The sequence below is a fragment of the Thalassophryne amazonica genome, chromosome 2 (genome assembly GCF_902500255.1).
Source record: "Thalassophryne amazonica chromosome 2, fThaAma1.1, whole genome shotgun sequence".
Classification (NCBI taxonomy): domain Eukaryota; kingdom Metazoa; phylum Chordata; class Actinopteri; order Batrachoidiformes; family Batrachoididae; genus Thalassophryne; species Thalassophryne amazonica.
The window spans coordinates 143713895-143728035 of record NC_047104.1 but is presented as its reverse complement, the minus strand read 5'-3'; the positions used below and the strand labels follow the sequence as shown (position 1 = coordinate 143728035).

Below are 14141 nucleotides of genomic sequence, written 5' to 3'. Positions count from 1 at the left end.
ATTCTTATTCTGTTCGAAATTCTTACGGAAACTAGGACACTCTGAGAAACACCTCTAGGATAGTAAAGACCAGTTACTGTCTCCATGACCACATGGGCGAGGTTGATAAACTAAGCTAATAATCAGCACATAAACAGTGAATTTATGTTGAAGATAAAACTGGGTATGACATGAATGCCATTTAATTTCAATGTTGGGAATGTACATATAATAAGTTCATGAACATGTTATAACATCACATAAGTGGTAACTTAATATTGACTGTAAATGAAAAATGTCGTTTAACAGGAAAAAATTGTAATTAGAGGTAAAGTCATGACTTTTATACATATATGTATAAAAGTTACAGTCAACAGTTTGACTGGTAGCATATGTATTAGGGTGTTTCAATTAAAAAAAAATAAAAAATTCAGAATTTTACTGCTCCCAACCTTTCATTGAGTTCTAATTAGTAAAATATACTCTACACATAAAAATTTGAATTTTAGTACTGGGTAGTGTGGAGCTATTAGTCAATTCCTTGAAAATTCTAACACCCTGTTGCAATAAATCATGCAAGGTGGATGGCTAAAATGATCTATATCATTAAAATATTTTCATGATCAAGATTGTAAATCTGACGGCACATGAACTCAGGTGCCTTTGTGATGTAAGCATCTTTGCTGTTACCGTTTACATGAAAGCACCACTTACAGCACCACTGCATCATCTGCTCCCTTCAGTGACTTTTGCTTGCTAAGAACCCTCAAAAAGTGTCATCCTAAAATCAGCAAAGCTGCATTTACAAAGTTCATAGGCCACTTGTGGTACCTTTCTGAGGAGTTGGTGTTTCTGGTTGTTTTTGACCCTTCTCTGCCCATTGAAATTAAGAAAAACATGATAAATGCCATGCAAGACGACACCAGAGAGGAGGATTGTCCAAAAATGTCTCATGAATTTTGATGAAAATTTATTAGTGGAATCTCTGGCAACAACAAACTCATAGAAAGTATTGGACATTTTGAACCTTGACTTTGAAAAGTTGGAAGAGGAGCCAAAGACTTGGCTTGATGGTGGCCATTTCCTACAGGCCAAAGCTCACTCTCCAAGCCTCAGTGTTGTAAATCACTGCACAGGAAGAGGTGTTGCTCTTATCCAACATTTCAATGTCAAGCATACAAAAGATGAAGATCAACTGCAGTACCTGTTGCAATTTCCTGATGCGAAAAAAAAAATTACATCAACTAAACACTAAGCTTAAATACAAACAGTACAGTACCTCGTGAATAAACTTACCTTAGCCTAAGTTCATTTCACCTTGTTTTCTCATATCTCCCAGCGCTGGGAGGTAAATATTTTTTCCCCCTTAAATATTCTGTCTTGAGGTACCATAATGTGTTGTATGTATGCATATGTATGTAAATTGTTTATTTTTCATTGCAGATATGCGTAAATGTTCAGACAAGGAGTTCCGCTGCACAGACGGCAGTTGCATTGCAGAACACTGGTACTGTGACGGAGACACAGACTGCAAGGATGGATCAGACGAGGAAAACTGTCGTAAGTTTCAAGTGTTATTTCTGTTTCTAAAGATGAATTTAAGGGATAGTCAAGCCATCGCCACAATACATTTCATTTCCACATAGCTGTACTTGCACTTGGTCACTGTTTCTATCCCCTAAAAATCAATAGGCTCAGTGTTTTTATGTATTTTTTTGGGGGGTGGGAGTGTTTGATAGATTGAGCGAAATTTATTGAAAGTACCTCTAGGTCAAATATAATTGTCCTCCTTCTGGGTTCTTGTAGAACTTGAGTAGGTCTTTTTGGGCAGTGTTGGGAAGGGTATCAACAGCACAGTGGAACTTGTGGTTGTAGTGCACCACAGCGTTCAATCAATATTGTTTGTTCCCAAGTTGATGTCAGTGTTTTTGATTTTGGCCTTGATATTTTCTTTGTATGTCTGTTTTTAACCTCCTGGCATGGGGTCCTGTCCCAAACTCAAAGTAGTTGTTTGAGAGTTGAGTATCAGGCATGTGGAGGGTATGACCAATCCATGCCAGCTGTTGTTTAGCAGTTGTTTTGGTAACGGTTAGTACATTGGCCACATGGAGGACTCTGATTTTTGTCCACCCCCAAGCTGATCCACTACAGTATAAAACCCTTAGATGCACCAAATCCTCATATTTAAGAAATGAAATCACAGAATGTTTGGAATTCTTACCTGAAGCGTCACTTGAACATTTTATTTTTGAAAGAGTTGTTGATTGCTTTCCTCTAGGTCAAGCAATTCAGTAACAATTTTTAAGGCTGTTGCATTTATAATAATTGATAATCAGTAAGTGAGTAAGAAATGTTTATTTTGTGTGAAAGAATCAGAAGTTGTGTATCTCATCGTGTAAAAGTCTAACTGTGGAGCATCATTCTGATTCATGTAACCAAAGGTTTTTTTTGTTTTTTTTTGGTTGGTTCATTATCCAAAAGGCAGTGTTTCTGCCATATTTCATTCAGTAACAAACACACATAGACAAAAGTACAGAGATTTCTCTCAATCAGATGCTTTGAATGTTATTGCATGAACAAAGTTGTTAATGTCTTATATTGTAATGTCTGTTGGTTTTGCATTATAGTACAGTTTTCTTTGTACTGCTTTACACTGAATAAACAGCAATGTGACATGATCACATCACTTTTTTCACATCACAGTTTTGCTCAGCCCTTGTCCTTGTCGATGGTGCCAAGTTGTACTCAGCACTTTCGACAATTGCAACTTGTCGAAAGTTGCAACTTCGTAGTGGCTTCTCGACTGGGCAGTGGTGTGTTGACTGTAACATAGTTGAGGGAACCAAGACCAGCAAGTGCCACATGCTCATGGTCTGTAGCAGAAACACTGTCGTACTTGTTAAAGACTAGTATACCTTCTCACTGGGATTACAGACAATCTTCTCTTGATGGTCTCCGTGACATTGCCTTTGAATGGCGAAACTTTGTGGTAAAGGAGTTGGCTCATATCAGTAATAGAGAATTCAGGTGCCTGCAGATGTAGGATCTACACACACGGTTTATGAGCCACCGATGTTTTGCTGCCTTTCCTTAAGCAGCCATACTCAGTCAGTGAGAGGGCACTGGGCAGAGGTCACACTTAAAAATGTTAGCTAGTCTCATTTGTCTCTGTGTCCCAATGGTCAACAGTGTGAGCATGGTAGATCTAAGTCATAGGCCACCTTCTTTCCCCACTTTCTTCGCTGACAGTTCCCCAACTCCAGGGGCTTAGGAAGTGGCAGGAAGTTCTGCATCCTGCCTGTGTTGAAAGTTTTCTTTTCCCCACCACTGGGAGAATACACGTTCCCACGTCAGCCAGTCCTGAAAGTGAAATATACGAGGTCTGTTAGAAAAGTATCGGACCTTATTATTATTTTTTTTTTCAAAAACCTGATGGATTTCAATCACGTGTGCTTGCATGAGCCAACCTTGAACCTTCGTGCGCATGCGTGAATTTTTTCACGCCTGTCGATTGCGTCAGTTGCTGGTAAGCAGCCTTTGTGTGAGGTCGTGTGTAGTGCTGTCCTCGGATTTTCATCAAATTTTGCCAGAAACTGGGCGACAGCCAGGTGGAAACCATTCAGAAGATTCAGACGGTTTTCGGTCGTGTGACTATCCGAGAAATTGTGGAAGAGGTGGGCATGTCACAGCATGTCCTGTGAGACTTCAACACAAAGTTTCTTGTGCTCCGCCGTCAGCAGCTTCGGCATGAATTTTGGCGTCACTCTTTTCATGGCCAAATCCGAAGAAGTGCTGATGTCCACCTCTTCTGCAATTTCTCGGACAGTCACACGACGGTCCCGCATCACCACAGCGTTCACTTTGGAAATGATCTGGTCGTTTCAGCATGTTGATGGCTGACCGGAGCATGGCGCGCTCTCCACCGTTGTGCGGACGTCTTTAAACCGGTTGTACCACTCCTTAATCTGTGTGACGCCCCTAGCATCGTCACCGAAAGCCGTCTGAATCTTCCAAATGGTTTCCACCTGGCTGTCGCCCAGTTTCTGGCAAAATTTGATACAGTTGCACTGCTCCAGTCGTACCGTCATTTTCCTTGCAATGAAAATCCGCGGAGAGCACAACACACGTCCTCACACAAAGACTGCTTGCCAGCAAATGACACAATCGACAGGTGTGAAAAAATTCACGCATGCGCACGAAGGTTCAAGTTCATGCAAGCACACGTGATTTAAGTCCATCAGGTTTTTGAAAAAAATAAAAAGGTTTTGATACTTTTCTAATAGACCTCATATAAGATTGAGAGACAACTATCTCCCAGTTGCCAGATTGAGGATTTCAACAGAAGAAACGTATCATATGCTATGAGTGTTGAACATGACCTTGAACTTGACTTTTAACCCTGAAATTGACCAACCATAAAAATTAACCCCAGAAATGAAATTCTTCCGTTATAATTGAGTGGAAAAGAGGTATCATACTTGAACCTATGTGTGGTCGTCTTGGATTTATACAAATTACCATATTTGTCAAGGTTACCACTCCAGCACCCAAACCAGTTTTTTACTGTAGACTCATGTGAGTGTGAAGCAAACACAAAACCATATGCTTCTCGCAGCAGCAAGGCCTCCAATCTCCAATCCGGACTGTTAAACACTTTTTGACTTCAGCTGTATCTGTAAATACACTTTTCATATATCAGAAAAACCAAACTCTCAGTAGGGCTGCTGGCAGATCAATGAATGTACAAATCGAAAATGTCTCTGTGTGCAGCGTCTGATGTGATGACGGCCACCTGCAGTGTGGAAGAGTTCCAGTGTGCATATGGCCGTTGTATCCTGGACATCTACCACTGTGATGGAGATGACGACTGTGGAGACTGGTCAGACGAGTCGGACTGCTGTAAGCTCATCTTTGCTCACCCATGTGTCACAGAGTCACTCAGTGAGTGGCTCTGCAAAATTTCCAGAAGTAACTCCATGACAACTACTGCATAGTCAGCTCTGAGATTTTGTGTTCTGATACTAGATACAGGTAAGGACCAGGGAACCTCCAGTTTTGGGGCAAGTTGGCATCTTTTAATGGTTTAACATAGCAATGCTATGTTAAACAGCAAATTTCACTCAAATGAAATTTTTTTTTCTTTTATATCCTCAGCCAAAATAGGACCACACCTAACCTACAGAGAACCAAAGCACCTGTGAGTGTGTGTACATTTCTCAAGTGTTGCGGCTGAATGTGAAATCATTGGTACAGACCGTACTCATGATATGACAGCAGGCCAGTGTGCCTTATGCAAAAATGGCTTTAGTGACCCTGCCTTGACAAGCCCAGTTGTACAGAAGAATGTTAGGAAAACCCAAACCTCCTCTGTCTCTTGGACATTGTAAAACACTCATCCTTAATCTGGACTTCTTATCCTTCCAGATAAACTTACTCAAGTCTCTCTCAATCTTTTTAGCTTTTGTTCTTGACAAATAAACAGGTAACATTTGCAATGGGTACAAAAGTCTTGGAATTACGTTCATTTTTAACAGGTTGATTCTGCCCATCCATGATATTGGCAAATCCCTCCACCTGAGAAGGTCACTTTTAATATTTTTACACACATTCTGAAGATTCACTTTAAGAGTAGTTTCTATGCATGGGGAAAGAAAAATTCCCAAGTATGTTAAACCTGAAATAGACCATGTAAATGGAAAATTAGGTAAAGAGGGAAGACCTCCATCATAACCAAGAGGTAGTGCCATTGATTTATCAAAGTTTATTTTATAGCCAGATAGTGATGAAAATAACTTAATAGTTGCCATGAGCTCTGGGATAGATTTCTCTGGATCAGAGATAAATCAAATCAAATCAATTTTATTTATATAACGCCAAATCACAACAAACAGTTGCCCCAAGGCACTTTATATTGTAAGGCAAAGCCATACAATAATTACAGAAAAACCCCAACGGTCAAAACAACCCCCTGTGAGCAAGCACTTGGCGACAGTGGGAAGGAAAAACTCCCTTTTAACAGGAAGAAACCTCCAGCAGAACCAGGCTCAGGGAGGGGCAGTCTTCTGCTGGGACTGGTTGGGGCTGAGGGGAGAGAATCAGGAAAAAGACATGCAGTGGAAGAGAGCAGAGATCAATCACCAATGATTAAAGCAGAGTGGTGCATACAGAGCAAAAAGAGGTGAATAAAAAGAAAAGAGGGGAGGAGCCTGAAAGCTGAAGGCTCTGCCTCCCGTTCTACTCTTACAAACCCTAGGAACTACAAGTAAGCCTGCAGTCTGAGAGCGAAGCGCTGTATTGGGGTGATATGGTACTATGAGGTCCCTAAGATAAGATGGGACCTGATTATTCAAAACCTTATAAGTAAGAAGAAGAATTTTAAATTCTATTCCAGAATTAACAGGAAGCCAATGAAGAGAGGCCAATATGGGTGAGATATGCTCTCTCCTTCTAGTCCCTGTCAGTACTCTAGCTGCAGAATTTTGAATTAACTGAAGGCTTTTCAGGGAAGTTTTAGGACAACCTGATAATAATGAATTACAATAGTCCAGCCTAGAGGAAATAAATGCATGAATTAGTTTTTCAGCATCACTCTGAAACAAGACCTTTCTAATTTTAGAGATATTGCGCAAATGCAAAAAAGCAGTCCTACATATTTGTTTAATATGCGTATTGAATGACATATCCTGATCAAAAATGACTCCAAGATTTCTCACAGTATTACTAGAGGTCAGGGTAATGCCATCCAGAATAAGGATCTGGTTAGACACCACATTTCTAAGATTTGTGGGGCCAAGTACAATAACTTCAGGTTTATCTGAGTTTAAAAGCAGGAAATTAGAGGTCATCCATGTCTTTATGTCTGTAAAACAATCCTGCAGTTTAGCTAATTGGTGTGTGTCCTCTGGCTTCATGGATAGATAAAGCTGGGTATCATCTGCGTAACAGTGAAAATTTAAGCAATGCTGTCTACTAATACTGCCTAAGGGAAGCATGTATAAAGTGAATAAAATTGGTCCTAGCACAGAACCTTGTGGAACTCCATAATTAACCTTAGTCTGTGAAGAAGATTCCCCATTTACATGAACAAATTGTAATCTATTAGATAAATATGATTCAAACCACCGCAGCGCAGTGCCTTTAATACCTATGGCATGCTCTAATCTCTGTAATACAATTTTATGGTCAACAGTATCAAAAGCAGCACTGAGGTCTAACAGAACAAGCACAGAGATGAGTTCACTGTCTGAGGCCATAAGAAGATCATTTGTAACCTTCACTAATGCTGTTTCTGTACTATAATGAATTCTGAAACCTGACTGAAACTCTTCAAATAGACCATTCCTCTGCAGATGATCAGTTAGCTGTTTTACAACTACCCTTTCAAGAATTTTTGAGAGAAAAGGAAGGTTGGAGATTGGCCTGTAATTAGCTAAGATAGCTGGGTCAAGTGATGGCTTTTAAGTAATGGTTTAATTACTGCCACCTTAAAAGCCTGTGGTACATAGCCAACTAATAAAGATAGATTGATCATATTTAAGATGGAAGCATTAATTAATGGTAGGGCTTCCTTGAGCAGCCTGGTAGGAATGGGGTCTAATAGACATGTTGATGGTTTGGAGGAAGTAACTAATGAAAATAACTCAGACAGAACAATCGGAGAGAAACAGTCCAACCAAATACTGGTGTAATGAGGGTTTTTGTAAAATATTATGATTTTTGACAAATGGATTTAAAACACCGAGTGGCCAATTTAACTGATTATTACCAATAAGAGCTGAAGTGACCAAACAAGGCAAACCATAAATTAATAATTTATTACTATCTTGTAAACACTAAAAAAAGAAAAAAAATTAAAATACAAAATCTCAAACTCTAACTAAAATACAAAACCTCCAGCACAAAAACCATGCAGTCAATAGGCGGGAACAGCCAGTCCAGGTCCAACCAAGCGTCCGCCAATCCGCAAACGTCTTCCCAACTATCAGCTTAGGGGGCGTGTCCTCTTTTCCTCCGACGTGGCACAACGTAGTCTTTCATGCGAAGCAGGGTTCCTCCCCGGCTACTGCATGCAACGCCTCCGCGTCACTCGTCCCTCCTCCTGGCGTTCCTCTCCGTCACTTCTCCTCCCGTGCACCTAACATACACACACACACCCAGGCCAACGAGCGCACGACCACTGTCCTCCCCCGAGGAAACTCCACTTTTTGTTGGAAACACCACTTCACAAACACATAAAGAGTACTTACAGACACGGCAGGGTTCTCCCCTGCCGCCACATATAATCCGTGTTGTGGTGTTTTCTCCGGTACGAGCATTCAGCTGGAACTCGTGACGTCAATGTCAATACAACTCCTATTGTCCAGTCACTACTTATACCGGCTGCTCTTTACACCTCCCACCGCCGGATCCTTTTCTCTCCATAGAGTGCTTCTCCTTACCTCACACTACAGAGCCCCTCTTATCCACCACCTCACACACCCACTCCAGGTAAACTGATTGCAATTATCCAAGAGAGGTCACGTGCGCCTGAGGTTACCATAACAACCACTAAGGAGCCAAACTCCAAAATCCAACCAACAAAAGAAATTCCCCCCAAGGCTGGATTACGTCCCCCCACACTTTATCGTTGCCAGTCCCTGCAACACACACAAGAGACTAATCAGGATAACGGGCTGGCGGTCGGCCAAAATTTACACGAGTGGAGCAACGAGGCACATCCTGGGGGGCATCCAACGGCTGCTGCTCAGGTACAGCTGGGAAGAACCCATACCAAACAGGAATTTCATATCCCGAAACCTGGGGGGTCCATCCTCTAGCCGGTGACCCAGGCTCAACCTGGGGTGCGATGCACACTTTTAAAGCATTCCTGTGCACAGTCTGCTCGCGCCCCCCTTTCTCTGGACACACTCTATATACAACCCCAGTATTCCCTACACAGTCCAAAATTACATAGGGTTCAGGGTCCTACCAGGTACTTAACTTACCCCTCCCCTCACGACGTCTATTCCGTATCCACACACGCTACCCAGGTACCAGAGGCAAGGCTTTAGCATTTTTATCAAATTGACATTTACGCTGAGAGGCCACAGTAGCTGCTTTCTGATGTGCAATATTGTAGGCCAATGCAAGTTTGCAGTGATGATCTTTCACCCACCCTGTCAAATCAAACGATAACTGCTCAGAACTTAACCCAAGACCCACATCCACAGGAAGTCGTAAATGTCTGCCAAACATCAAAAACGAAGGGGCATAACCCGTCGCACTATGCACTGTATTATTATAAGCATGAACCAACTCTGGAATGTAATTTTGCCAACTACGCTGTCTCTCCTCTTCCAATGAACGGAGCATATTCAACAACGTTTGATTGAAACGCTCTACACCACCATTACCCGCGGGGTGATACGATGTTGTCCTGCTTTTACCTATCCCATACAACTCACAGAGTTGCTGCATTAAAGACGACTCAAAATTCGGACCACCAAAGCATTTTAACCGTCATTTGTGCAGACTGATCTAAAGTGGGAACTGCCCATGCAAAACGGGTAAATTGATCAGGTGCAACCAAAAAATTTTGATATGTATCTGTTGGTCGGCCAAGGGTTAAAAAATCCAACCCAATAACCTCCAATGGGTAGGTGGCTCCAATTGAATTGAGTGGGGCTCTGGACTCAACACGGCTCTTTTGGAGACTACACACAACACACTTCTCATGAAATGCCCGTACCTCCCTTTCCATATCAGGCCAATAAAACTTTTGGCGAAGCTGAACAAGGATCTTATCCACGCCGAGGTGAGCCCCAGCCTCGTGAATCTTCTGCCAAACTTCCTCACAACGGCAACCCGGACATACAATCTGACGATACTCCTCATGGCAAACTCCTACTAGCATACGCTGCAACACGTTCCTGGCCATCCTGAACCTGAGACAAAACAGCACCAAGTCCCTGGTTACTAGCATCAGTATACAAGATAAAAGGCTTATCATAATGAGCATATGCCAGAACAGGAGCCTGCGTTAAAGCCTTTTTAAGGACATCAAACGAGGCTTGACACGCCGTAGTCCAATTTACCTTCTTGGACTGTGACTTCTTATCCACAGGAATACCTGTCAAAAGCCTATTCAGGGGCCGAGCTAATTTAGCAAACCCCGCAACAAATCACCTATAGTATCCAGCTAACCCTAAAAATGCCCTGACCTACTTAATAGTAGTCGGAACAGGCCAATCCAGAACAGCACGAACTTTTCCGGATCAGGTCTCACCCCATATCGATCCACCACATGTCCCAGGAATGTTACCTCTCGCTGCAACAGCCTACACTTGTCTGGGCGCAATTTCAAACCATAACGCCACAACCGCTCAAACACCCGATCCAGGTGCTGAAGATGGGAGGAAAAATTAGCAGAATATATAATGATGTCATCCAAATACACCAATAACGATTCCACCATCTGTCCATTTAAACACTGCTGCATCAACCGTTGAAAAGTTGCAGGCGCATTACACAGTCCAAAAGGCATTCGCTCAAACTCATATAAGACCAGCGGAGTGGTAAAAGCAGTCTTTTCCCGATCATCGGGATGCATTTCAACCTGCCAGTAGCCACTGGCAAGGTCCAAGGTCGAGAACCATTCTGACTGACTAAGGCCAGTCAATGTCTCTTCGATACGAGGCAAGGGGAATGCGTCCTTGTGCGTAACTGCATTCAACTTCCTATAATCTACACAAAAACGCCAACTACCATCCTTTTTACGCACAAGAACTATAGGGGCAGCCCAAGGACTGCTGCTCTCCCTTATCACTCCCCTATCGAGCATACCTGAGAGGAGAGTCTTCACCTCTTTATATAACATAGGTGGAATCGGACGGTATCTCTCCCGAATAGGAGCAGCATCCCCCGTAGGGATTCTATGCTGCACCACATTTGTCCGCCCGAAATCCTCTTCATGATGGGCAAACACCTTCTCCCATTTTTGCAGCAGAACCTGCAATTCTCCTTGCTGTTGCTCAGACAAATCTGAACAATTCTCGACCATACCACCCGCTGCAAGCAATTCTAGACTAACCCCAGTAACTGCAGCATCCACTAACGAGACCTGAACAACACCATCCTCCCCAAGTGACAGAGTCACATCATTAGAGCCACACACATCAGAATCCTCAATACAATAAAGCCGACCTAGTTTGTAAAAACGGCCTATAGAAACACTATACGGATGTGGGTTACACACACGGACCGGGACTCTTCCCCTCTTAACTTCCACCAGGGCCCTTGCCACACCCACAACCCCAGAACCAGGCATAGCCTCCATCAAAGCACCATAATCCGCCCCCCTCGGTCCCATTTTAGTACGACCCCACACCATCAACTCACTCCTTGGTGGGACAGAAATACTGTGTTTACAGGCTAACCTCACATACCCCACCAGGCCATCCTCTACTGAAGAAACCCCAACACCACGACAGACAGCAAACGCATCCCTCCAGGCCTTCTGTTTTTTAAAGGCCTGTGGGAAAGCAGATTCCCTAGAACATTTAAACAAAGTATCCCAACAGGCTCCAATAACATTCATTCCGACAATCAAGGGATTCAGGCACTTCTCATCTTTGACAATTACCACTCCCCGACCCGGGATCGTGATACCCTCAACCTCTAAATCTAATACAGCATAACCAACATAGGGTATTTCTAACCCGTTAACAGCACTTAATCGAAACCACGTAGGAGCCTGCCCAAGCTTAGTTTGTACAAAATATGTATTAAACAGGCTCTCTGCCATTAATGTAACTTGTGAACCTGTATCCAAAAGACCACTCAAACGAACTCCCTCAATAGTCAACTCTATGATAGGACATTGGCCAACAAGAGTATCAGAGGCCCTGGTCAGTGGTGGTGTAGCAGCAAACCCCGCAGCTCGGACCTCAGCAGCAGGGTCTACTAGTTTAAAGCTGGCTCAACTGTAGCTACACAATACCGAGCGATGTCCTGCTTTCCTACAACGATAACAAATAGGCCTACCCCGTTCATCCCAATCATGGGATCGCCTAAATGAATATCGCCGATTCCGCATTGAACTAAAAAACCTAGGTTGAGGCGAAACTGATTGTACTCGTGGTTTAAATTCCGCCACAATATCCTGTGTCAACCCCCTAACCTGCTCCTTAACCTCTGCCATAATCTCACCCTTTAACTGCTCCTTCCAGTCGGAACCCTGATGGGGTCCAGCCGAACCATGCAGTTTACCAATCAAGAACAGGTTACATCTGGTTGGACACCCCCATATTCTAAATCAAGCTGAAGGGCCTCCTGATGCAACTCAGCAAAATCCAGCTCAGGGTTCCGACGAGCATAGACCTTCAAGGCCCGGGCCAAAGGCCCTTCATGGAGTCCTAACAACAACTGATCTCGCAAAATACTTTCAGAGGGGGCGCTATCAGAATCTAGATGTTGCAACTTACTGTATAATTCACGCAACCTCAACATAAACGATTGTATGGACTCATCTACTCTCTGTGTACAACTAAAAAAACTAGACCTCAAAATAGGGACGGGAACCTGTTCATCATACAATGAATCTAAATGAGCAAAAATTCTCGTGATTTTACCTTTTTCATCTTCATCTAAAACTGCAATTTGACGTTTATCCTCCCCAGTCAGTGCTCCTAAAACAATACTTACTTTCCTTGCCTCTGTCAAATCCTGAAACCCCAAAAAACCCCTTAATCTGTTCTTCCAATCACAATACTTTAATTCATCACCTGGCCCCTTAAATTTAGGTAGCCAAGGTACACCTGGATACACTGGCATCATCATATTTGCTCTTGTTTAGAAACACCAGCTCTCAGAAAATGATATCCTGTTCGTGACGCCAAAATATGTAATGAGGGTTTTTGTAAAATATTATGATTTTTGACAAACACTAAAAAAAACACTAAACACTAAAAAAAGAAAAAAATTAAAATACAAAATCTCAAACTGTAATTAAAATACAAACCTCCAGCGCAAAAACCATGCAGTCAATAGGCGGGAACAGCCAGTCCAGGTCCAACCAAGCGACCGCCAATCCGCAAACGTCTTCCCAACTATCAGCTTAGGGGGCGTGTCCTCCTTTCCTCCGACGTGGCACAACGTAGTCTTTCATGCGAAGCAGGGTTCCTCCCTGGCTACTGCATGCAACGCCTCCGCGTCACTCGTCCCTCCTCCTGGCATTCCTCTCCGTCACTTCTCCTCCCGTGCACCTAACACACACACACACCCAGGCCAACGAGCGCACGACCACTGTCCTCCCCCAAGGAAACTCCACTTTTTGTTGGAACACCACTTCACAAACACATAAAGTGTACTTACAGACACGGCAGGGTTCTCCCCTGCCGCCCACATATAATCCGCGTTGTGGTGTTTTCTCCGGTACGAGCATTCAGCTGGAACTCGTGACGTCAATGTCAATACGACTCCTATTGTCCAGTCACTCCTTATACCGGCTGCTCTTTACACCTCCCGCCGCCGGATCCTTTTCTCTCCATGGAGTGCTTCTCCTTACCTCACACTACAGAGCCCCTCTTATCCACCACCTCACACACCTACTCCAGGTAAACTGATTGCAATATCCAAGAGAGGTCAGGCGCGCCTGAGGTTACCATAACAACCACTAAGGAGCCAAACTCCAAAATCCAACCAACAAAAGAAATTCCCCCCAAGGCTGGATTACACCGGCATCACTGAAAGCAGCCAAAGAGAACGATATGTCTTTGGGATGGTTATGAGTAATTTTTTCTCTAATAGTTAAAATTTTATTAGCAAAGAAAGTCATGAAGTCATTACCTAGTTAAAGTTAAAGGAATACTCGGCTCAATAGAGCTCTGACTCTTTGTCAGCCTGGCTACAGTGCTGAAAAGAAACCTGGGGTTGTTCTTATTTTCTTCAATTAGTGATGAGTAGTAAGATGTCCTAGCTTTACGGAGGGCTTTTTTATAGAGCAACAGACTCTTTTTCCAGGCTAAGTGAAGATCTTCTAAATTAGTGAGACGCCATTTCCTCTCCAACTTACGGGTTATCTGCTTTAAGCTACGAGTTTGTGAGTTATACCACGGAGTCAGGCACTTCTGATTTAAGGCTCTCTTTTTCAGAGGAGCTACAGCATCCAAGGCTGTGCTCAATGA

At 43.1% G+C, this 14141-nt stretch overlaps 1 protein-coding gene across 2 annotated transcripts in view; it reads left to right on the top strand.

The window, feature by feature from the left end:
- lrp4 (low density lipoprotein receptor-related protein 4) overlaps positions 1-14141 on the top strand; it is a 353204-nt gene that overhangs the window by 222607 nt on the left and 116456 nt on the right. For both annotated transcript variants that reach the window (XM_034195478.1, XM_034195486.1), the window contains exons 5-6: positions 1423-1539; positions 4750-4878. In XM_034195478.1, the coding sequence (XP_034051369.1) occupies positions 1423-1539; positions 4750-4878 (246 nt within the window). The remainder of the gene's footprint in view (positions 1-1422; positions 1540-4749; positions 4879-14141) is intronic.